Here is a 27,026-nt window from a genome sequence, read left to right as displayed (position 1 = left end):
CTACCCTCCAACTGGAGCTACTGGTGGCTTCTCTGTAGCAGCTCGGGAAGGTGCTCTTGTTACACCACGTGCCCATCCTCGGCCTCTGCCTCGACTCCAGCCTCTTGCGGCTTTAGCAGGGAGCATGGGTGTCTGATCATCAGATTCAGCTATGCGTGTCCTCACCATCTGTGAGAGAGTAGAAAGATAGAGATTAAGAATTTCGAAGTCAACAAATTCGCACAATAAGTAATCAAAGAAGTGAAGCTTTTCCTAACAGTTCTATAGCCTCCCGAAGATAAGTACAAACGTCTCTGTACCGAACCGCGAGACTCTACTAAAATTGCTTGTGACTCATAACACCTATGAACCGAGAGCTCTGATACCAACTTCTCACGACCCTAATTTCCCTCTGTAGGATGTCGTGATGGCACTTAGTCTCTAAGACTAGGTAAGCCTAACAAATATGCAAAATATAAGTGAAATAACAAATAAACTCTCAAATACTCAACAATTTTAATAAAGAAAACTCCACAACTCAACATATACAATTTTCCCAAAACCTAGTGATATCGAGTCACAAGCTCTACAACAGTGTCATAATCATCCCTATACAAGTGTATCTAATAAAAGAAGGAAGATATAGAAATAGATAGAGGGTGACTCCGAGGCCTTTGGACACCGACAGGTGTACCTTGAAGTCTCCAAGTACGAACTCAACTCATTGATGCCTGGACTGGTAGGAGGTACCTGTATCTGCACAAAAGATGTGCAGAAGTGTAGCATGCGTACACCACAATAGTACCTAGTAAGTACCAAGCCTAACCTCGGTAGAGTAGTGACGAGGTCAGGTCAAGGCCCTACTGGAATAAATAAGAGACAAAATGAGTAATTTGACGGTGCAATAATAATAGCAATGGAAATGAAACAAGTAAGGAATATGCCAAATTAACTACACATAATCAAGGCACATAATGCATCACGGAAGATAACAAGAAATGTTAAGTCAAGGAAACAAAACAACCAAACACAAGTGAAGTAATAGAGAAGTACCAACAAGAGTCACTACCGAGGTACCGCCTCGTAGTCTCAAATCACAAAAATAATCCACAATCTTTCTTTATATTACCGCGGGAGCCTTTCATTTAGTTTTGAAAATCATTTTTCACGAAATAGCTTCCTCCGTTTTAGCCCACCTTATCACGCCGCGTGGCTTCAAGTAGTTCCCCTACTAGCAACACGTGTGTCAAGCCCACCCTATCTCACGACATGCGTTTCAACCCCAAAACCTTATACCGCTGTATGCATATCAATATCACAACATATTACAAATCGCACCTCAAGTGCCCAATATCACAACTTGCCAAGAAATTAACAACAATAGTATTTTCGCAATAAGTAGCCCGTGGCTCAATCACAATATGCACAAGAGTATCAACAATGACAACCCGAAGTGAATAACTCAACAAGAATAGTATTTCACAACTTAAAACTTTGCCTCAATGTGAATCACGAACTTTATAACTCAATGCCACTTCCAACAACAAGATATCCCAAGAATAACCCCTTCAAGTAAAGAATTCAACGGTTAAATAATGAATATGGAATAAAGGAAATAAGAACTTCAACTAAACATGTAGAGCAATTAATAAGTAAGAGATAAGACAAGTAGAGCATATGAAAATGGACTAATGATGATGAAGATAACATGTTAAGATAACTCAATTAAGGCATGAAAGAAATCTACATAGCTAAAATGGGTAATTTTCCACATTTAGCCCCTGTACACACTCGTCACCTTGCGTACACGGCTTCTACACATCACAATTATCACAAAAAGAACACCAATCCTAAGGGGTAATTCCCCCCACAAAGTTAGGTAAGGGACTTACATCAAAACATGCTAATTCAATCCACTAGTAAACCTTTCCCTCGATTATCCAACTCCGAACGGCTCGAATCTAGCCAAATCAACTTCATACCATAAATATAAACTATAGGAAATAATTTCGAATAATAAAGTTACGATCTTTACAAAGAAATAAAAAGTCAACTCGGGCCCGCATCTCAGAAACAAAAATTACAAAATCCGAACACCCATTCGATAACGAGTCCAACCATATAAGAATTACTCAAATCCGACCTCAATTCGCCTTTCAAATCCCCAAATTTTAGCCTAAGAAGTTTCTCACAATTTTTCCTCAAATGTCCAACTCAAATCACTAATTAAATGATGAAATTAACGATAGATTCGTGTAATTTAACCAAAATAGAGTTAGGATTTCTTACCCGAGTGATTTCCTTCAAACCGAGCTCTCTAGGTCCAAAAATGGATTATGAAACTCAAACCCTCGTAGACCCCTTTTCTGCCCAGCGTTCCTCACTTCTGCGGTCCTGGGGTCGCACCTGCGATGCCATACCTGCGACGCCGTACCTGCGAAAAATCCATCGCAGGTGCGGTTCCAACTTAACTTCAAAGATTTTGCTTCTGCGGACAATAGCTCACACCTGCGAGCCTGCTTCTGCTGAGAAATGACCGCATTTGCGGTCACACACAAGGCTACTCACCAAATTCTGCTTCTACGAAGGCATTGTACGCTCCTGTGGAGACGCACATGTGCCCAGGTGTTCGTTCCTGTGAGTCCAGACCTGGCTGACTCATTTCGCTCCTGCGCTTCACCACTCACATTTTTGAGTCCGCACCTGCGGCCAATCCTTCCGCATGTGCGATGCCACCAAAAGGTTGGAAACTTCAGAAATGAGCTAAGTCCAATTTTGTTCCGGACTCAATCCGAATCACACCTGGGCCCCCGTCCGAATATACCAACAAGTTCCTAAACACATAACGAACCTACTCGAGGCCAAAAATCACATCAAACAATATCGATTCTACGAATCGCAACCCAATTCAAGCCTATGAAACTATAAACTTTCGAATTCCAAAACTAATGTTGATTCATACCAAAACAACTCCGATTGACTTCAAATTTTGCACACAAGTCATAAATGACATGACGAACCTATTCCAACTTTTAGAATCGAAATCCAGCCCGATATCAATAAAGTCAAATCCCGATCAAACTTTCTAACCTTCCAGACCTTCAACTTCTTAACTTTCACCAATTCAAGCCGAAACGACCTACGGACCTCCAAATCAACATCCGGACATGATCCTAAGTCCAAAATCACCATACGGAGCTATCTGAACCGTCAAAACTCCATTCCGAAGTCGTCTACATAAAAGTCTAACTACAATCAACTCATTCAAGTTAAAGCTCCAATTTAGAAACTAGGTATCCCATTTCACTCCGAAACTTATCCGAACCAAAACCAAACACCCCCGGTAAGTCACATAATAATAATAATAATAATACAACATAGAGGAGGCACTAAATAGGGGATTGGGGCTAAAATACCCAAAACGACCGGCCGAATTATTACAGACAACCGCTTCTTAGGCACCATTTAACAACACCCTACCCCGAAGGAAAATCAAGAAGACCATAACACTGACGGGCCTTAATGTGCCCCAACAAGAACGACGACACCACACCACAATGAGAACTCCACCACGCTAAAAAATATCAAGTATCGCTACTCCACCAACCAAGGCCTGAACATCCAAAATCCCATTGCCTTTCCTCAGCTGGAATTAATTGCTGAACCTCTAAACCATGAACCAAGAAATCCTCCTTTTGGTCCATTCACTGCCGCGACACATACATAAGCACTCTACTATTTACACCAATACTGCGCGATAATAACGCATGAACATAATAACACACTATGCATAACCTTGAAATTGTAGGCAACACTAACACTGGGCAGAAACAACTGAACACCCTTCCATAAGGACGATAATAGCTCTCTCAAATATGCAGGGAAAACATCCCGCACCACATCTTCAGTACCACTACAACTCCTTGATGCCCAATTGATATCGAGCGCTCAACATCGTATAAGAATGAGTTGGAAGGAAATGAAGGCATAAGCTTCAATGGAACCAAACCGCCCGATGAGGAATCAAGAAGGGAAGTGCTCCTAACAGCACTGTAACCTCTCAAAGATAAGTACAGACATCTCCGTACCGATCCGCATGGCTTTACTAGATTTGCTCATGACTCGTGATACCCAAGTGAACTTAGTGCTCTGATACCAAGATGTCACGACCCAATTCAAAATATAGTTCGTGATGGCGCCCAACGTCACCCTTAGGCAAGCCAACGATGAATTATCAATTCAATTATTCATTTTTATTATTTTTGAAATAATAGGTTTTATTAAGAAAGGAATTCAATACATTTAAAGATCATAAAAGCTTAAAACATTAATAAGAAGTAAAATAAAAGATTAGAATATCAAGCCGAACCATAAACAACTAGTGGAGTATCCCAAAACCCGGTGTCACAAGTGCATGAACATATACTAAGGAGTACAAAATAGTACAATATTATGTCTGGAACGTAAAAAGAAATAGACAGGATTAAGTAAATAATCAAGATGGAGACTTTGAGAGTGTTGCGACACAAATTCCCCTCTGTTGGGTGTCGTGATGGCACCTAGTCTTAGGGACTAGGTAAGCCTAACATTAACTGAAATAACAACAATATTGAACAAACATCTGACAATTTCAAAATAGAAATCTCTATACAAATTTACAATCTCAAAACCGGTAGTACAAGTCATAAGCTCTACTGATTTTGCTAAGAAGCCTACAAATATAACTATTTCGAAATAGAGGTAAAATAGTGCAAATACAAAATTAGAGGGTGACTCCGAAGCCTGCGAACGCAGCAACATGTTTACCTTGAGTCTCCCCAGCGAGATCCGTACAGCTAGCTAACGATTGACTGACTCCGAAAGTATCTGGATCTGCACAAAAATGGTGCAGGAGCGTAGTATGAGTACACCACAATGGTACCCAGTAAGTATCAAGACTAACCTCAGTGAAGTATTGACGAGGAACAGTCAAGACACCTACTGGACTAAATAACCTGAGCGAGTATAATATAGAACTAATAGAATACGATATATCTATAAAGCTACGCATAATGACAACGATAATATAGTACTTGCAATAAGAAATAGAAACAACAATTAGCAGCAGAACACAACAAGTAATAACACAGTAAAATAAGCTGAACACAGTCTAAATCCGGTGAACACAATTTAAAGAAGGGCAGGTAGCAACTAGATGAGAATAACCACTTTCACATCAGGTTTTATCCAATAATCTCCACGAGGTACCATACCTCAAAATATTCACAAGTCACGAGTCCCACTTTGTGAACCCTAAACACTTGACATATTGTGCCATTATTTCAACTGGTAACTGCACGGACGACTCACGTGCCAATAGAACCACTCTCACATAGAAGGCAAGTAGATGAGGGTGTGTATAAATACTCAAAAATCATCTTCTTAAACCGATAGGAGTGATTAACTATGTGTATGCTTGTGCAAGTGTTCTAACACAGTTCAGGCCAACTAGTAAGTATAGAGAAATGGACAGCACGTAAGAATGTTCCCCTCAAATTTTCACAAGATAAAAACTCGCACAGGTAGGTATGCCGCTACACAAATATCAACCACAAGAACTCCCCCAGTCCATCACAGATCAATCCATGACATAGCCCACCTTGTCTCGCCACATGCGCAATAAATAAGTAAATGCCCGCCTTGTCTCACCACACGTGCATAATAATATTCCCACCTTGTCTCGCCACATGTGCAACCCACATATATAGCCTACCTTGTCACGCCGTATGTGCACATATCAATATTAACAATAGAACTGCAGAAACCTCGTGCAACACAATAACACACGCACGGCAGAGACTTCGTGCATCATAATAATAACTGCACGACAGAAACCTCGTGCTACACAATACTGAATAAAACAACAACAATGACAATAAAACAAAAGTATGGCAAGTAACCCAACTCAAAATCTTTTGATCACAAAGAAATGGTAGAACGAGTTCATAAAGAACAAACACAATAGAGAATACTAGTGACAATAAGAATAGCTCAACAAGGGAGAAATGAAATGCAACAACGATTCCACAAAGTACAATTCAACAACAAGGGTGATATCACAAGTCAATAATTCCAAATAAAGATAAGTCAACTAAGATATAGGATAACTAAACTTGTTTTAGAGTTGAGCATTACAAAAGAGATACGATAACTTCAATTAAGGGTACGCAACGGAAAGATAATCATAACCTCAATTAAGGACGAACAATTACAGAAGAGATAATTGTAATTTAAAATAAGGAAAACGATTAGAGATGGATAGCATGGTGATAGAAGAGGTCACAACTTCGGTTAAGGCACATAAGAGTCAAATAGGCAATAAGGGTGGATCATGAAGCAATTAATTCCAATTAAAACACATAGAGGTGAAACTAGTAAATAGGGAACTCAATCATGGAAAAACAACTTCATATCTAGTGAACATAAGGACCTAAGAGCCCTAAAAGTTCAACTTTCCATGAATAAGCCCGGGCACGTACTCGTCACCTCACGTACACGGACTTTACATGATACAATTAGCATAGAAGACTCAAATCCTAAGGGGTAGTTCCCCCAAACGAAGTTAGGCATGATACTTACCTCAAAGAAGATAGACTGTTACTCTAAAATGAACTTCTCGAGTGAAATAACCTCAGGATGGCTCAAATCTAGCCAAAATAACTTCAAAGCATAAATAAAACTCATAAGAAACTATTCCGGATAACAAAGCTTCAAATTACCCTACGGACCTCCGAATCCAAATTCGAATACATGCCTAAGTCCAAAATCACCATACGAAGCTGTTGGAATCATCAAAATTCCATTCCGTAGTCGCTTACACAAAAGCCAAATTCCGGTCAACTCTTACCGCTTAAGCTTCCAAAACTAGAATCCTTCTTCCAAATTGACTAGAATCATCCGGTAACTGAATTCGGCCACGCACGCAAGTCATAACACATAATACGAAGCTGCTCAAGACCTTATGCCACTGAGCGGGACTTTAATTCTCAAAACGACCGTCCGGGTCATTACAGAGAGCTGTAGTGCGTCGCCTAGAATACAGGTCACCATAAAGTCCCCTCAGCAGCTGCGCCTACATGCTAAGATGACCATCAATGAACCTGTCAGATAATGTACGTTTAGTGTAGAAGTGTAGCATGAGTACGTAAATCGACGCGTACCCAGTAAGTATCTAGCCTAACCCCAGAGAAGTAGTGACGAGGGGTCGATATCAACACTTAATAGTGGTCAAATAAATAAAATGCAGAGATCATAAATAGGCATAAAATACAACATGATCAATAAAATGAGGAACAATAGATTTTGAAATCCTTTAACAACTATTATCCGTTAAAATACCCCCAAAGGCCACATGCTATCTCAACAATATAAGTCCCGCTCGCGGAGACGAAGTCGCGTTCTCCTACCCAAAGCCATCGTGAACGCGACTTCATCTCCGCGAATGTGTAGACCAAACCTGCCAGCCCCTCATCCATTCCTTCCATGATCGCAAACTTACCCACGCGACCGCGAAGAGCTAGCCTCCAAACTAGGCCACCATGGCGTTCACGATCCTCACTACGCGAAATCGATGAACCATCTGCACAAAGTACGCGATCGCGAGCCACTATACGCGATCGCAAAGAACAACTTCGGCAGCTCCCAATCAACACTACGTGATTGCGAGCCTGTTTACGTGATCGCGATGATCTCCCCTGACACCAGAAATTAGCAATCACAAAATAAGGGAAAATGGTCCGAAACCATCCCAAAACACACCCGAGATCCCTTGGACCCCGTCCAATAACACCAACAAGTCCCAAATCATAATACAAACCTGCTCAAGGCCTCAAATCAGATAAAACAACATCAAAACTATAATTCGTCGATCGAAACCTTTATTTAAACTTTTAAACTTCGACGAGCGCATCCGAAATACATTTAAACATTCTGGAATGATGCCAAACTTTACGTGCAAGTCAGAAATCACGATACAAACCTTTTTCAAGGCTCAGAACCCCGAACGGACATAGATATCACCAAAATCCTCTTCAAGTGAAACTTAGGAAATTTTTTAACTTTCAAAATGTCACTTTTTATAATAAGCGCCAAAATGTTCCAGAACCACCCGATACTTAACCCGAACATATGCCCATGTCCGAAATCACCATACAAACCTATTGAAATCTTCCGATCGCAATTTCGATGTCATTTACTCAAAAGTCAAACCTTGGTCAACTCTTCCAATTTAAAACTTCCGAATTGAGAATTTTCCTTCCGAATCAACTCCGAACTTCCAACTTAAATTTCTTCTTCTATTTCATATTTGTTGAGTATAAAAAAATCTGCAAGCTGATCTCATCGATTTCCAATATTTCTTTCAACTCAAATACATAGATTATAAGATAAGAATATCTTATAATATTTTTTGTAATTTACATTGTGTGTCGTTTTTAAAAAATTACTATTGCTAACAAACTGATATGATATTTGAATATAAATTTAAATGCAATTTGAGTAGTTTGCATTGAGGTTAAGCCAAGTATGGGGTCAAAAAATAAACTACTTGGCAATTTTAAGATAATATATGCAATGTTATAGAATAACAATCAACTAATTTAACATTTAATGATTGAAAGAACAAAAAATCTCTATATATAAGGTATTCAAAATTTGTGGGTAGAGATATCAATAAACTCAAAATGGAGCCATACTAAAATAAAGTTTCACCAGCTAAAGAATCATTTAAATTTTTAAATAGCCGATTAAAGTGATATTTAAATTAGGGATAATATCTTCACTTACATCATTATAAAGATAATAATTATTGAAATATTTATAAACTTTTAGAAATTGGAATTTCAAAGTATAAATATTTTTTGAAAGATAACAGCACACCAAATAAGAGTTCAAGTCGTAGTGAAAGTGTCACGACCCCAATTTTCCACCTTAGGATGTCGTGATGGCACCTAGTCTCTAAGACTAGGTAAGCCTAACACATGCCAATTTAATAACAGAATTGAACTATTTAATCATTTATCATAAACCATTAGTTGACATACATAGCCGCAAGCGGCCAATAGTTATACATTTCTCAAAACCGGTAGTACGGAGTCATAAGCACTACTAAAACACACTAGAATTTCTAAACACAATACTATTTTGAATTACAATTTAACAGTAGCATAATGAAGTAAGATGGTAACTCCGAGGCCTACGAACCTCAATCAGGTATACCTTGAAGTCTCCCGCCGCGCAAAAGCAACTCTCAGCAGCACAATCAAAATACGTGGATCTGCACAAAAATATGCAAAAATATAGGATGAGTACACCACAACGGTACCTAGTAAGTATCAAGCCTAACCTTGGTAGAGTAGTGACGAGGCCAGGTCAAGACACCTACTAGATATAGAAACTTGTTCAAGATATACAAAAGATAATAATGGAAAGAACATCAACGTAAGACCAATGTGTAACGACATGGCCGGTCATTTTGAGAATTAGCACTCCGTTCGGTGGCTTAAGGTCTCGAGTAGCTTCGTATTATATATTATGACTTGCGTGTGTGGTTTGAGTTTGATTTACGGATGATACGGGATTGATTTGGAAGGACAAGTTTTGTTTTAGAAGCTTAAGTGAAAAGAGTTGACCGGAGTTTGGGTTTTGTATAGACGACTCCGGAATGGTATTTTGATGATTCCAATAGATTCGTTTGGTGATTTTGGACTTAGGTGTATGCCCGTATTTGGATTTGGAGCTCCGTAGGTTGATTTGGTGCATTTTGGCGAAAGTTAGAAAGTTGAAGGTTTGGAAGGTTGAGAGGTTTGACCGGGAGTTGACCTTGTTTATATCAGATTCAGATTTCGATTCCGAGAGTTGGTATAGCTCTGTTGTGTAATTTGGGACTTGCATGCAAAATTTGACGTCATTATGGGTTGATTTGATATTATTCTTGTTAAAGTTGAAAGTTAATAAGTTCCATTTGAGGTGCGATTCGTAGTTTTGATATTTTTTGATGTGATTTGAGGCCTCAAGCAGGTCCATGTTATGTTTTGGAACTTGTTGGTAGGTTTGGACGGGGTCCCGAGCGGCTCCGGTGAGTTTAGGATAGGTTTGGGTTGTGTTGCGCTCGTTTTTTATGTTTTGACATCATTTCTTAAAGCATAAATGGTACCACATTAAGCAAATGCGCTCCAATTTTTATTTTTATTAAAACATTAATTACGGAGCCATAGAAAAAATGAATTGTCGAATTTAGACATCGTATGAGAGAGTTATGCTCATTTTAGTGTCGGAGAAGAGGGCTGGTGTTGGTGCTTCGCAGATGTGAAGTTGGGCCGCATCTGCCACCCCACAGGTGCGAAAAATGGTCCGCAAAAGCAGAAATGACAGTTGGAAATGTGCAGGTGCGGTTTTTGGGGCACAAAAACGAAAATGCATATGTATAAAAAAAATCAGACTGCGTTCTTTTGGTATTTTGAGCATATCTTGAGTTCTAGAGCTCTGATTGAGGTGATTTTCGCGGCGTTCTTCTCGTATTTTCATGGGGGTCAGTATTTAATCTCAATTTTTATTTTTTAACATGATTCCAGTAGTTAATTTGTGAATTAATCCATATTTTGATTGGAGCATTAAGGGTTTTATAAAAAACTTTTCTAAAGAGAATAATTGGGGTTTGAACATCGATTCAAAGTCGGAATTGGATGAAATTAGTATTGTTGGACTCGTAATTGAATGGATTATCAGATTTTGTAAGTTTTGTTAGATTCTGAGGTGTGGACCCGGGGTTAACCTTTTGGGTTGACTTTTTACTTTTCATTAAAGATCGAAGCTTTATTATCCGAAATTGTTTTCTATGCTTATTATTTATGATATTAAGTTATTTTGGCTAGATTTGAGCAGTCCGGAGGTTGTTTTACATGAGAAGGTCATTTTAGAGTATCGATTTAGCTTATTTGATGTAAGTATATTGCCTAACTTTGTGGAGGGGACTTACCCCTTAGGATTGGAGTTTGTGCTATTTGTGTTATATGAAAGTCGTGTACACGAGGTGACGAGTGCATACTCGGGCTTATATGTGAAAATTGACCGGTTTAGACTCTTAGGCTTCTTTCATGTATTAATTTGGGATTGTTAGTACATATTATATCTTTTAATTGTCTTGTTTACTTTCGCATGCTTTATTTGAAGTTATTGTTACATGTTACACCCTTTACTTGTCAAGTTTACTCTTATATGCTTTATTTGAAGGTGTTACCTCTTTTATCATTATGCGACTTCCTTTATTGTTAAGTTACACTTAATTGAAATTGTTGTTACATGATATCCTTACTGTTGCCGGGTTATTCTCTTGCATTTTGGCGTTGTTTCTAGTTCGTGCCATATCTTTCATTGTTAGCCTATTCCATACGCTAGAATCTGAAGTTTGTCATTTCATGGAAATATCTTCATTATCGAGTTTATCCTTAAGAAATTAATTGAAGTTGAAGTTATTGAAAATCATTAATCTATTTTAATTGAAGTCATGTTTAAAGGGAGTGTTGTTCATAGTTGAGTTAGTTTCTCGTTCATTTTGTTATTATTGAGATTCTATACACATTGTGTTTGAGCCGTGGGCTATTTGTTGTGGAAATATTGATATTGTTGGTTCTTTTAGAAAGGTTGTGGCCTATGGGCACCTGTGGTACGAGTAGATATGTCATGTTGTTGTGATGTAGCACATGTAAATTATTGTGTGGATTGGTTATTATTATGCGGAGTATAAAGGTGGTATTTCACCATTATTGTTATGCAGAGTATAAGGGTGGAATTTCACCGTTGTTGTTATGCGGGGCATAAAGGTGGAATCTCACTATTGTTGATTGTGCGGAGTGATAGGGTGGCTATTGTGTATTATCCGGGCGGAGTGATAAGGGTGGCTATTATATGGAGTGATACAGGTGGCTAATGATATTGTTAGGGCGGAGTGATATAGGTGGCTATCGGAGTGATACGAATGGCTATCAAAGAGATAAGGGTGACAAATGTCAGGGATGATGTGTGATGGCCTGGGGGCATTTTGTTGGTAATATTCGTGTGATGGTGTGTTTTTTCTTGTGTATGTCATACACCTTGCGTGACTTGTTATGTTGCTTCGATGAGCTACTCGACGTCTTTGATATTACTCGTTGACTTGGGTTGTAATAGTACACTCGCACAAGCATACACCGTAGCATGCCACTTATCCTAGTTCAGGAGTATGAAACTTGACATTTGCTGATCATGCCCATGTATTCTTGTATTATCTACTTTCTTGTTGATATCAGGCATGTGACCATGGCGGGCGGATTATGATTGTGAGCCTGTGATCATGCCAGGCGGATTGAGATATTGGCACGTGTATTGTCCATTCGGTTGTGATTTGAAATGTGGGCACAAGGTGCCGTGAACATATGATGGTGGGTTGAGACCCCTGACTTGTGACTATGAGGTGAGGTATCTCGGAGTAATTTCGTTGCGAAACTTGTGCTAGAACGGCTTGACTTAATTGTTAGTTATTATTTTTCTTTCTTTGGTTTCAATGGTACTTTCACGGTATTCGTATTACTTTACTGTATAAATATTATGTTGATTCTTGTTGCCATTTACTGAATCCTACTTTCATTATTAACTTTATACTTCTATACTGCACCTGTTATTTTGACTAGTAGGTATCTTAACTTGTACCTCGTCACTACTCCATCGAGGTTAGTCTTGATACTTACTGCGTACCGATCATGGTGTATGCATACTACACTTCTGCACATTTTTGTGCAGATATCGGACTCGGGCGGAGTTAGCTTATTGATCACGAGGATTCAAGGTAGAACTGCTTGGTCGTCACAGTACCTTGGAGTCCTTTCCTTTAATTATACTGTCAGCTTTTTATTTGAATAGTATTATATTCGAGCTTTGAGATCTTTCCATGTATTCAACTAGAGTTCGTGACTCTGTATTACCTAGCCGTGGGAGGTTGTTATGATTATTGTCGCGTAGGCTTATTTCGCTTTTATTTCGGTATTCATATTAAACTCTATTTCAAATTATCATTGTTAAAACTAGCTTAATCATTGTTAGTAATCGGCTTACCTATTCATAGAGACTAGGTTCTATCACGACGCCTGCGGTGGGATTTTGGGTCCTGACACAACGGCGAAAAACTTATTGTTTTACAACCAACAATGAAGTAATAGAAACATAAATGGCAGCAAGTAGTAAACAAGTAATAAAGAAACAACATAATCAGAACACCGATGAGATGTAAATGAACTCAAATAAGGAAAAATAGATGGCAACTCAAATAATCAAATCGCTCCCAATGCATGGACTTACAACAAAAATTACCCCGAGGCACCACACCTCATAAACTGAAATTCATGGACCACAATTTTTAAATCTTACACATATGGCACCTCGTGCCCACAATAACAATCACCTTCGCACGGCAAAGCCCACGTGCTACCATGTACTTTGCAACCGTGATAAACATTAATTTAGATGAATGAAAGATATATTTAAATACCATAAAACATAATAATAATCTTGAATAAAGTAAGGTGTCAAATGAAATAATGAGTTTATTTTAGAAATCAGTAAAGTAAAATAATATACAATTTGTACGAAACAGAGTATAAGATGGGTTTAGTTTAGAAATCAATAAAATTGAGTAAAAGTATCATTTTAAAACAAAGCAAAACATAAGTTAAATTAATGAATTATATATAGAATTTGTTAAGGAAAAAAAAAAAAAATTTCAAATAAGGTAAACATCTAATAGGGTGATAAGTATAATTTGAAAACCCCATTATAGTGAAAGTGCGATAACCATTTAGAATAATAAGGTACCGAGTGAGATAACGAGTTCTATCTTAAGAGGCATATAGAATAAAGCATGTTAATAATTCTTTTATTTAAACCATTATATTACCAACAACTCAACATAATAAGATACAGTGACTCCACGCAAATTAATCTACACTGACAATCAATTCAGCAAGTTATAACGGAGGCATAGATTGGCATGTTAAAGCAACACAACAAATCACGTAGAATACATGACTCACATAAGAAACCACAATCGTTCCAATACCAAGATAACAACGAATAACCAAACACAATCAAAATGCGGATGAATTATTGAAGGAAGAACAATGACCGTTCAAATAAACAAGTTGCTCCAACATGAAATGTACAATAAAAATCACAACCGAGGTACTGCCTCGTATTCACATTTCACAATTTCAATCATAATCATTCCTTATATCACTGCGTGAGCCTTACATTTAGTTTGAAATTAATTTTTTTCGAAATAGCTACACGCGTTTTAGCCCACCTTATCTTACCGTGTGGCTTCAAGTAGTTCCCCTACTAGCAACACGCGTATCAAGCCCACCTTACCTCACCGCATTCTTATCAAACCCTAACCTTATAATGCCGCATGCGTATCAATATCACAACACAATCACAACTCGCACCATAAGTGTCCATATGCCACAACTTACCACAAAGTCAACAATACCAATATTTCCACAAAAATATCCCATGGCTCAATCGCAATGTGTACAAAAATTTCAATAATAACAAAATGAATGAGAATTCTCAATAAGGAAAAGTATCTCAACAATTAACAACTTCGCCTCAATGTGATAACAGCTATTACAACTTCAACACCTATAACTCAACAAGATGATTTTCCACAAAATAACAACTTCAATTAAAAGTGATTCAACAATTAAGAGGTAACAGGACAATAAGGAAGGCAATAACTTCAACTAAAACATATAAGAGCAAATTAACAAGTAAGAGGTAGAACAAGTGCTAACAACGTCAAATAGAGCATGTAAGAGTAGATTAACAATGAGAGATATGACATGTTATGACAATTCAATTAAAGGCATGGAAAGAGTCTAGATAATCTAAACCGGTCATGTACCCATTCGTCACCTTGCGTACATGGCTTTCACGTAACACAAATAGCACAATCAACCCAAATCCTAAGGGGTAGTTCTCCCCTCCCCCTCCCCCCCCCATAAGGTTAGGCAAGATACTTACCTCAACTAGGCCAACTCAACCCTCTGAAATAGCTTTTCCCCTAAAATTCGCCTTCACACGGCTGAAATCTCACCAAAAATGAATTAATAACATCAAACAATGCAAGAGGAACCAATTACAATAAATAAAGCTATGATCTTTATATTTTTCCCAAAAAGTCAATGTTGGGCCCACTTTGGATTTCGAATCTAAGCACACCCGAGTGAAGCCCGAACCAATAGCCAAAAATGCCCACTTATTCTGCCTCGTTTCTTATGCCAAATGATCCCAAAACTCGCTTTTGATGCCTCCAATATATTCCTCATGAAATTCCACTCAAGTTAGGCTTATGAATCACTCCATTTGACCTTATAATGAAGGAGATATGCGCCATTTGACCTTATAATAAAGGAGATATGTTGGTTTCGATATTTGGAAATAGTGAAGATTTTTAAATACGAATTCAGTTGCAATTTCGTAATTAATCTGAAAAATCTGGCAACCCAATTCTTAGTAAAATGACCATAAATTTCTCATACGATGTCGAAACTTGATGATTTCAGTTGTTATGGTTCCAAAATTACGATACGGATATAATGGTTTAGTCGAAACACGAATCAAAAGCTGTTTGCTCAATTTGGTAACCTTTATGCTCAAATTAACTTCGAAACCGAAATAAATCACTATATAATCCAAACTTATCCAAAACTCATCGGAATTTAACCAAACTTTGTGGATATGTCCAAAATCATCATACAAACTTACTGGAATAATTAAAACCTGATTTCGAGTCCATTTAACCAAAAGTCAAACCTTTATCAACTCTTCCAACTTAAGCTTCTAAAACGAGAATCATTCTTCCAAATCAATCCCAAACTGCTCGAAAACCAAAACCAACCATACACGCAAGTCATAATACATAATATGAAGCTACTCAAAGTCTCAAACCACTGAATGGAACGCTAAAGCTCAAAACGAACGGTCGGGTCGTTACACTCTCCCCCACTTAAATATACGTTCGTCCTCGAACGTTCCAAGAGTCGTTCCAAAGCCATCAAATTGCCATATAACCTCACCATACACATAACCATGGGTGATCTCATGTCACCCCAATCCATATAAACCGAAAAACACCACCTAAGAGAGGATCCTTACTTCAACCTTAGTCCATAAACCTTAAAACCCAAATCCTCAACATCTGAAACTCATTATATGACCCGATTCTTGAATCTATGCACCATATAACTCTGAACAAACAATATCAATCCATAACCATATCTCAATACATAATCACATGATATACCACATAACTCAAATACTCATAGCAATAACTTTCGATCGGAATAGATGCTTGATAACCAACCCGACACCGGAAACAAACCTCATATCAACTAAAACCTTGTTTTGAACCTTCATACACTGCCAATGATGAAATAAATATATAGAAACTCATAACCACCCATCAGATTAACAAGTCGTGGAGCTCTCTTGCCCGATAAGAACCATAGCCAAAATCTAAGTCGACTAGTGACACAATTCTTGCAAACATACCTTAATCAAATCCGATGGCACTCATTTCAGGCCCAATAACCTCACCTCATCCAGTACAAGCTACTCGACCGACCTGTCACACAAATCCTACTTAGAGTCACATGTTATGCAATCCATGCACCAACGAATAATAACTCAGATATACCCAATGATGGAAAGAAAAATGGAAATGAAGAAACCATCCCGCCAGCTCAACAGATACCACCATAAAGCGCAATGATATCAATCCACCACACAAGAGGAAACAAAACACATGAAATAAGCACAAAGGATCATATCCTAGCATAATGCCGCTGCGATGCATGACCCAATCCGACACCGGCCCACATGGAATACGTCAATCCATGATACTCACAATCAATAACCATAAGCATATCAACATCAAAAACACGAAGTGTGTTATCATAACTATGGAGATATGGATATCACTATATACCAGAAACAGGAAGACCATAACCAAGGTACAATCAACCATTCAACACCCCAAGAGCAATCTCGCTCAAATTTGCTGCAAAGCCCAAACATAACTGCATCGGTGTGCAGATAACCAACATATAACAACCCATCGCAGCAGAGGAGAGTAACACATGAGACATATCAGAACACGAATGTGATCCACCCTAACCGATAACATACCCCTCCATAATAATTGTGCAGAGTAGATAAATCTGACCCGATTTAGAACACACATCCTTATTAGACCTACTAGTATCCCCCAAATCAATTTACATCCTTCCGAAGTAGGTAGATAGCCTCTAAAAAGCCCACAATAACATATCTATAGTACATACCATCAGTTGTCAACCTCTTAACATACCTTTACCGTTCACAACCATGGAACAATATGCCTCGAGAACCCTCTTAGTCTTCAAATCCCTAGAATACTAGAATCTCAATATCCGATCATAATTAATAACTACACTACTCAAATAACTAACACATTCCTCACATACGGTCAGCCCACGAGAAGTACTTCAATAATTCTTTTGTGCCACAAAGCAAAATTTCGACATCAGCAGTCAATCAACCAGGCGATTACCATTATACCAGTCAGGCATCCGCAAGTCGAAACATAGTGTGCCTTCTAGAGTGCGCACCCTTATTAGGTGGTATCAAATAATGCTAGCATTTTTCTAAACATCTAAAATCGTCCATGTTGTTTAGAACCCATGACCCCATCCAGGCGAAAATCATAACACGTAACACGTTCCTTATATCGGTAGCAGACATCTAGTTCAAGTTGTGGTCGACACTATCAAGAACTCTTCGAGGCCAGTCCGCACGTCACAAAGCCATCAGAACTGAACTTCCCCAACTCAACCAAGTCACGCAAGCCGTCAAACCCAAGAGTATTGCCATAGAATGCCGGTGAAGCATTACCACACCAAAAGACCAGTTACCTTTGTTGCTATGCTGACCCAACACTACCGAGCTGACCTATTTCTTCTAATCCTCCTCGACTTGTATTCAGGTTAACATATTCCCTTATCGATACACAATGATCCTAAGTCAAAGCTCGTTGCAGAAGACCCTAACACAAACCACGTCGTCCGAAAACCCATAGACCACTGTATTTCCTCTGGAGCACCCAACAATGCTGCAACCGAGATACCCACTCTGAAGAGACCTTCTGTGAATCTGAAGATGCGTCTCTAACCTCTCTGATACTAGAATGTATATTTAGCAATGATATAAATATACCGCAAGTTACAAACCATCCCATGAAAATCTCAGATCTTAGTCATGTACAATTCTGGGGAATCCCTCAACACTACATATATATCTTACACCCAAGACTAATGTAACACTTGCCCATGTAATCTGATCATCGATAGCAGACTTCCCCACTTAGAACAGAGTCATAGGGCACAACATCCGATGAGCCACATTACCAACCTTCATAAGATCATACAACACCAATCAGATACATGAACCAGTTGTATCCCACACTTGAACAACTGACTATCTACCAACACGTCTGCGTCCTTAGTCTGGACAATACCTTGAGTAAATGATCGAGCATCTATGGCCCCTTCGTAGCCCATCCACGGCATTATAAACCATCAGAGCATAACTGATATCGAGCACGCTACATCATATACGAGTGGATGTAAAGGTATATAAGATATATGCTTCAAGCTGAATCAATGTCGCACGAAAAAGAGTGAAATAAGTGGTTCCTAATAGTTCTGTAGCCTCTCGAAGATAAGTACAGATGTCTCCGTACCGATCCGCAAGACTCTACTAAAATTGCTTATGACTCGTAGCACCTATGAACCTAGAGCTCTGATACCAACTTGTCACGATCCCAATTTCTGACCTTAGGATGTCGCGATGGCACCTAGTCTCTAAGACTAGGTAAGCCTAACACATGCTGATTTAATAATAGAATTGAACTATTTAATCATTTATCATAAACTATTAAATGACATGCATAGCCGCAAGCGGCCAATAGTTATACATTTCTCAAAACCGGTAGTATGGAGTCATAAGCACTACTAAAATACACTAGAATAGCTCTGATACCAACTTGTCACGACCCCAATTTCTGACCTTAGGATGTCGCGATGGCACCTAGTCTCTAAGACTAGGTAAGCCTAACACATGCTGATTTAATAATAGAATTGAACTATTTAATCATTTATCATAAACTATTAAATGACATGCATAGCCGCAAGCGGCCAATAGTTATACATTTCTCAAAACCGGTAGTATGGAGTCATAAGCACTACTAAAACACACTAGAATTTCCAAACACAATACTATTTTGAATTACATTTTAAAAGGAAGCATAATGAAGTAAGATAGTGACTCCGAGGCCTACGAACGTCAAGCAAGTATACCTTGAAGTCTCCCGCCGCACAAATGCAACTCTCAACAGCACAATCGGAATATCAGGATCTGCACAAAAATGTGCAGAAGCGTAGCATGAGTATGACGAGCGCAAAAAACACACTTAAATTATGCTCACTAATCAAATATAGTATAGTATAATATTGTATCCACATGGATTGGATTTAAACAATAATCTCGTAGTTTCTAGCTTGGTTGCTATCCAAGATGATCAATAATTGAAATTTATATGATTTCTAACTAAAATTAACTAAGAGTCTGAAGCTATTTACTAATGACAATCGAAGCTAGGAATAAGCAAAAAAGTTTATCAATGGGAGAAGATAGGTGAGCACAAAACACACACTTAAATATGCTCGCTAGTTGAATATAGTATAATATATTATCGTATCCACATGGATTGGAGTTAAACAATATTACCGTAGTTTGTAGCTAGATTGATATCCAAGATAATTAACAGTTTAGAATTGTGTGATTAGAAACTAAAATAACCGAGACTCTAAAGCTAATTGATGAATAACACTCGAAACAAAAGTAAGCAAGGAAGATATCAATGGGAGAAATAGGAATTGATTGGAAAGGTGCAAGATAAACGTGTGGGATTTAACTCTAGTTAATTCACTTCTAATATTCAAGTGAGTCTCTCGAATTCACTCAATTATTAGTTCAAACGTTCAGTAGAAACTCCTCTATCGATTAAGTCTCAACCTCACAAGATGAACTAAGTTAAGCTCGGTGAAGATATTTAAGAATTCGTAGTGGATTGGTCTTTAGGAGACCCTATTTCGATTATCCTCCTAACTTGGTTTAATCAACAATTCAACTAGCCTCTTTCGATTACTAAGAAGAATTAATAAATTCAACCAATGAAATATAATGCAAAGATATCACAGTTTATGCCTCTCTCGATTACATGAACAAGTGAATATAGATGCACCGATTAAAAAATCCAAAATGATTCAATACATAAAAACTAGAGTTGTAATCCACAAATAAATATCAATATACCAAATCCATCAAACCCTAAAGAGAACTACTCCATGGATATGGAGTAATTCATCACAAATATGTTTAAAGTAAAAGAAAACATAAAATGATCCAAACTCATGTCTTGAGTGAGGATTGAATTATGAATTCTTTGTTCTTTTACTTTTCCAACTCCTCCTTAGCCTCCTTAGGTCTTAGATGTGTCAAAAGTACAAAAAATAATATTTTTTCATGTATTTATACAAGTAGGGTCGTGCCCAGACGAAAACACCTTCTCCTGCACGAGATAGGGCAAATACTCTATAAAACTTGCATAGGCACGCCGCATGGGGCGATGCACCATGCGGGGCATTAGTGGGGATTTCCAGAGAGTTGCTTCTGACGGGCAGTAGGCATTTTACACAGGCGCGGCGCACCACGTGCCCCCCACGTGCCGCGCTAGTGTTGTTTTCTCGGAGTCCGAATTTTTCTTGACTTTTTGATACCCGGACGTGGTTTTCGACCCCTGAACGTGATCCCGGCTTAATCCCTTGGGCTTTTACTCAGACTGCAAAGCTCCAAATTACTTGAATTAGCACCATAACATCTACATCACTCGGAATCAATCCTATAGTGCCTAAAACACACAATAAGTGCAAAACACTAGCGATTAAAGCTCAAACTCAATTAAAGTACAGTAAATTAGAGTGCAATAAGAGACTAAAATACGAAATTATAGCCTGCCATCAACACCCCACACTTAAACCATTGCTCGTCCTTAAGAAATCAAACTGCAGTTCATATACACACGACTTTTTTAAACAACTCTCATAACTCATCACACCAAGAATATTTAAAATAGATTAAGCACAAAAACGTAACATCATAGCCTCAAAATTTGACTCAAAAACACCATGCATTATTTATAACCGGCTCACTTACTCTAACACAGAGGTCAATGACATTACCTTTTCTTCATGAATCAAGTGCTCTCACAAAATACTAGAGAGTAGTTCCATAAACAATAAAATTTAAGAACAATTCAGAACTCAAGATAGAAAGAATTCACTCACTCTCAGAAACAACATTCATATGCGATAAAACATGAACCATAGGCTTGCCCGTAGTGTACTACTCAACTAATTGAGCCCATTCAGTCAAGGATCAAGTAGGACTTTAATTGGTTGTAATACAGGTTGCAGGACGAGTAGGATACATTTAGATATAAGAGTGACTATACCTCCCTAAGCACTTTAATACATACATTTCATTATTCAAACCCCACACTTATGTCAAACCATAACTCCACCTTCACATTAATACAAATTAACTCCTAACTTCTTTAAGCACAATTACATCAATATTTACCACTATCATGGAATATTTTGCACAAACATACCATTAACTTTTTTTTTTAAAATCAAGTGGCTCTTATTTATTTTTTATACAATGCACCTTTGTCCTTATTTCATTAGTTCCACTCAAAAGCTAAACCAACCACCCCGCACTTCAACTTTTACAAAGTTCATAACAATTTTAAGTGCTCACGAGTGGTGAAAGGTTCAAATAAATGATCAATTCAAACAATTGGGTAAGACTTGTAATGTGGTTACCAAAGAAACATGATTACATGCTCAACGGGGTTAACTAAGATACATAATAATTAGGTGGGTAAAAGCATATAACTGGCTCAAAAAAGAAATGTCTATATCACTTCCAAGAAAATAAAACTATTATTTTTCTTTGCAAACACACGGGGCAAGTTCTAGACATCAAATACAATGCATAGAATACCCGAAACCTCACACACACATGGCACATAACTCAATCAATATTGGAATCATCAAGACACTCTAGTTAAAACAGTTAAGCAAAGTTAAGATCATACAATTTAAGGTGCTTATGCAAGAGTTAAAAACTGAGCCTAAGTGTCACAACTAAAGTAATCAGTATTCTCTCGGCATAATAAAGTCAAGAGACATTGTCTTCAATTCAAACCATAGCACAAAGTTTTCTACTTCTAAAACTAAAATCTGACAACACCCGGTTAAAAAAAAACCATGGAATAGAACCGCGACACCAAAAAAAACCAAGGAAAAATTATTACACTAACTACAAAAATAATCTTTTTATCTTTTTTCTTCGACTTTAATCCCTCAAGAAACCTATCGAATGATATCCATCGTCGGAAAAAATAAAAAATGTTTCAAATTTTTATGCTTTGTTTTCCAATTTTTTCTATCTCTAACTACTAAAACAACAAAAACTAACACATATACATACAACATACAATTATCCCCCTACCCCACACTTTAAGTTGTGGCATGTCCCCATGATACATAATTAAAACACATAAGATAAAGGAAACTTCCCTGAATATCTAGTCGGGGTCTGAGTCGAAGTCGGGCTCCATTCCACACGCCCGAACCAAAGCACATATCCATGCAGACAACTTCTTTTCAGCCTTCTTGGGGTACACCCCACACTTTTGTTTCTCACTCAGTGGAGCCTTCTCTTTTGAAATTTTCACCTTCTACTCAATACTTGCAACTGGCTTCTCCTTTTTCACCCCCGTTTCTATATTCATCTCAAAAGTCACAGTCTCCTCACCCACTCTCAACATGAGTCTTCTCTAGTGTATATCTAAAATCGCCCTGCCCGTTGCTAAGAATGATCTTCCTAAGATGAGAGGGACCTCCTTGTTCTCCTCCATATTCACCACTATAAAGTCTACAGGAATGACAAACTTATCTACCCGAACTAAAACATCTTCCACTATCCCCTCGGGTATTAGAGTCGTTTGATCAGCTAGTTGCAAAGATAGTGGTACTGACCCTATCTCTCCAATCTCATTCTCCAACTTCCTATAAATACACAAAGGCATTAGAGTAATTGAGGCACCAGAATCACATAAAGACTTATCAAATTTAATAGTGTCTAAAGAGTAAGGTATAGTAAAATCCTCGGGATCTCCACACTTCTGTGGGAGTTTGTTTTGCAAGATTGCACTGCAATGCTCAATAAGCTTCACCACCGAGGTCTCTTCTCTCTTCCTCTTCTTTGTAAGGATCTCCTTCAAGAATTTGGCATAAGCTGTCATTTGTGAAAGCACTTATGTGAATTGCAAATTTATATTAACATGTTTCAACCTATCCAAAAATCTCTCAAATTGCTTGTCCAGCTTTTCTCTATAAAGATTTTGGGGAAAAGGTAAAGCAGGGATGTGCTTGCTCTCTTCAGATTCATCCCGTCTTGAATTCTCTTCCTTCTTCTTTTTCTTAGTTTCTTTCTTGCCTTTCTTCTTCTTATCAACTTCATTTTTCAGCTGCTCCCTACTTTCTTTTTCAGGTATCACATCTTTTTGGACCTGGGCGAGCTCTTTCAATACTTGACCACTTCTCAGAGTTACAACATTCACAGTTTCTTTGGGGTTTCTTTCAGTAACAGCTGGTAGAGTACCTGGGATCCTTTCATATAATATAGTTGCAATCTGTCCCACTTGTCTCTCCAGATTTTGAAGACCAGTATCTATTTTCTTGATAGCTGTTCCATGTTCCCTTATAGCTGCACTATGAATTTCCAGCTTCTCATCAGTTTTCTGAATAAAGGACTTTATGAGATCTTCTATGCCAGACTGAATGGGCTATTGAGGCTGAAATTGTTACCTCTGTTGATTTTGGTAGACTGGCGCCCCTTGTCCCCGGGTTCTAGGATTATTATGTTGCCATGCAATTGTTGTACCTCCAGGTGAACTCCATGAAAAATCGGGGTGTTTCTGACCCCTTGCATTAAAGTTGTAATTCCCCACGGCATTCACTTCCTCAGTTGAGGCTTGACACTTATGAGTAGAATGTCCTCATCCACATATATCACATGCTGCATGAGTCTCACTCTGTATTAAAGCTAAGGTAAGCTTCCTTATCTCCTTGGCCATCGCATCGAGCTGTACCTGCATAGATGTGCTAGCATCAACTTGGTGAACACCAGTCGCTCTTCTTCTTTCAACACTCTCAGAGGGCCACTGATTTGCATCTTCAGACAATTCATCAAGAATAATGACTATCTCCTCTGGTGTCTTCTTCATCAACGGGTGTAACGACCTAGTCGGTCGTTTTGAGAGTTATAGCCTGTTTCCCTATTTACTATTCATTATATACTTTATAGCTATTATGTGACTTACCAGGGTAGTCAGTTCGGGTCCGGTGAGATTTCAGAATGAAACGAGACACTTAGTTTTGAGGTTGAAAGCTTAAGTTGAAGTGATTTACCAAATGTTGATCTTTGAGTAAACTACTCTAGAATGGAGTTTTGATGGTTCCGTTAGCTCAGTTAGGTGATTTTGGACTTAGGAGCATGTCCGAATTGTGATTTGGAGGTCTGTAGTGGAATTGGGCTTGAAATGGCAAAAGTTAAATTTTTGGAAAGTTTGACCGATTGTGGACTTTTTGATATTGGGGTCTGATTCCGATTCTAGAAGTTGGAGTAGGTCAGTAATGTCAAATATGACTTTTGTGCAAAATTTGGAGTCAATAGGACGCGATTTGATAGGTTTTGGCATCGTTTGTAAAAATTAAAAGTTCAAAGTTCATTAGGCTTGAATCTCAATGTGATTCGTGTTTTTGATGTTGTTCGAGGTGATTTGAGGGCTCGACTAAGTTCGTATCATGTTTTAGGAATCGTTGGTATGTTTGGTTGAGGTCCTGGGAGCCTCGGGTTGGTTTCGGATGTCTAACGGATTGAAAATGGGACTTAGTGCATTGCTAAAGCTGGAGCTCTTCTGGTGTGATCGCACCTGCGAGGGGTTGGCCGCAGGCGCAATACCGTAGATGCGGCTGGATTTACGTAAAAGCGGAGCTGGGCTGGCCTGGACAGGGCGTAGGTGTGAGGGGTTAACCCCATCTGCGAGCCCGCAGGTGCGAGCGAGGCTCGGCAGATGCGGAGTTGAGGGAGAGGCTTGTTTCCGCAGAAGCGGCTCCGCAGGTGCGGAACCTAGAGCGCGGATGCGAGCCTGGGGTATTTAAGTATTTTTTGCAAAAGCGGGGGACTTACCGCAGAAGCGGTTCCGCAAGTGCGGATATTTGGTCGCAGGTTCAAAAAAGCTGGACAGATTATTAAAAACAAGAGTTCACACTTTTAGCTTCATTTCAAACATATCAAGCACGATTTAGGCGATTCTAGAGAGGGTTTTTGAGGATATTCTTGAGGTAAGTTCCATGTGCTCATTTTTAATCAATAATCTTGCTTCCTCATTGATTTTTCCCACCTAGTTGGTGTGTATTTAGGGTGTAAATTATGAATTTGAGGTTAGGGATTTGTAGAGTTGGATTTGGGAATTTGGGTGACGATTTGGTACAAATTTTGATAAATTTGGTATGGTTAGACTCGTGGTTGAGTGGGCTTTTGAGTTTTGTGGCTTTTATGAAATTTCAAGACGTGGGCTCGGGGGCCGACTTTTGAGCCGATTTTTGATTTTGATTAATAGCTTAGCATTTTCTTATGGAGTTGATTCCTTTAGCTCGTATTGACTATATCGCGTTGTTTATGGCTAGATTCAAGGCATTCAGAGGCCGTTTTGCTAGGCAAGGGTGTGTTAGAGTAGAGATTTGCTCGGATTGAGGTAAGTAACAGTTCTAAATTTTGTTCTGAGGGTACGAAACCCCGTATTATGTGTCATGCATTTGATTTTGAGGTGACACACATGCTAGGTGACGGGCGTGTAGGCGTGCACTGTAGGAATCGTGACTTGGTCAAATTTCGTGGAACCGTATAGTTGAATAATCTGTCTTTATCTGTACATTCTCCATGTAGTAGAGAAATTGAATCACAAATCATGTTAGAAATCATGTTTAGACGATGTGTTGGCTCTGTAGGGAACCATAAATATCGTGTACATGTTGAATTATCTGCTAAATTGCTGTTTTGTACTTAGTCAAAGTTTTACTTGTTTATTTTATCTCAGTCTCTATTGTTCTTTGTTGACACATTATATCATTTCTCTTGGTGCTAACTTTCATGATCACTTAGAGCCCGAGAGACTAAAAATATTGATGACTGAGTGAGGCCGAGGGCCTCATTGTGAGATATTGATACTATAGCACGTGAGTTGTTCGTGCAGATCCAGATATTATACTATAGCACGTGAGTTGTCGGTGCATCACGTGAGTTGTCCGTGCGGATCCAGATATTATATAATAGCACGTGAGTTGTCCGTGCAGATTATAATGTTTGGGCTGAATAGGTACCTACTGAGTGTCGAGTGCCGAGTGCTGAGTGAATGGGAGGGTTGAGTGACTGTGGCCCTGAGAGGATGCATTTGATTTCATTATTGTTGCATTTAACTGCCAGGTATCACTATCTTGAAATTTCTGAAAGATATTACACTCTGTTTCATTTAACTTGTCATGGAGTAACTGTTTGATCTAATTTATCGAATTTGAGAGCATGCCTACTTTCCTATGATGAAATCACTGTAACTGAACTATAACTTTGAAGCTCGTCACTAATTTTAGTTTTTTATTTAGTCTTGTTACTTACTGAGTTGGTTGTACTCACGCTATATCCTGCACCTTGTGTGCAGACCTAGGTGCTTCCGATCACGGCGGTTGCTGAGT

The 27,026-nt window shown here is 38.5% G+C and overlaps 1 protein-coding gene across 1 annotated transcript; it reads right to left on the bottom strand.

The window, feature by feature from the left end:
• LOC138894354 (uncharacterized) lies at positions 1 to 23,515 on the bottom strand. Its single transcript, XM_070179048.1, has 2 exons — positions 23,111 to 23,515; positions 1 to 168 (listed from the first exon to the last, which is right to left on the bottom strand). Exons 1-2 carry the CDS (start codon positions 23,513 to 23,515, stop codon positions 1 to 3), a joined length of 573 nt encoding a protein of 190 aa, XP_070035149.1.
• Between the last annotated feature and the right edge of the window lie 3,511 nt (positions 23,516 to 27,026).

The sequence above is a fragment of the Nicotiana tomentosiformis genome, chromosome 6 (assembly GCF_000390325.3).
Source record: "Nicotiana tomentosiformis chromosome 6, ASM39032v3, whole genome shotgun sequence".
NCBI classification, from domain to species: Eukaryota; Viridiplantae; Streptophyta; class Magnoliopsida; order Solanales; family Solanaceae; genus Nicotiana; species Nicotiana tomentosiformis.
The sequence above is the reverse complement of the archived record's forward strand: the minus strand, read 5'-3'. Positions and strand labels throughout refer to the sequence as shown.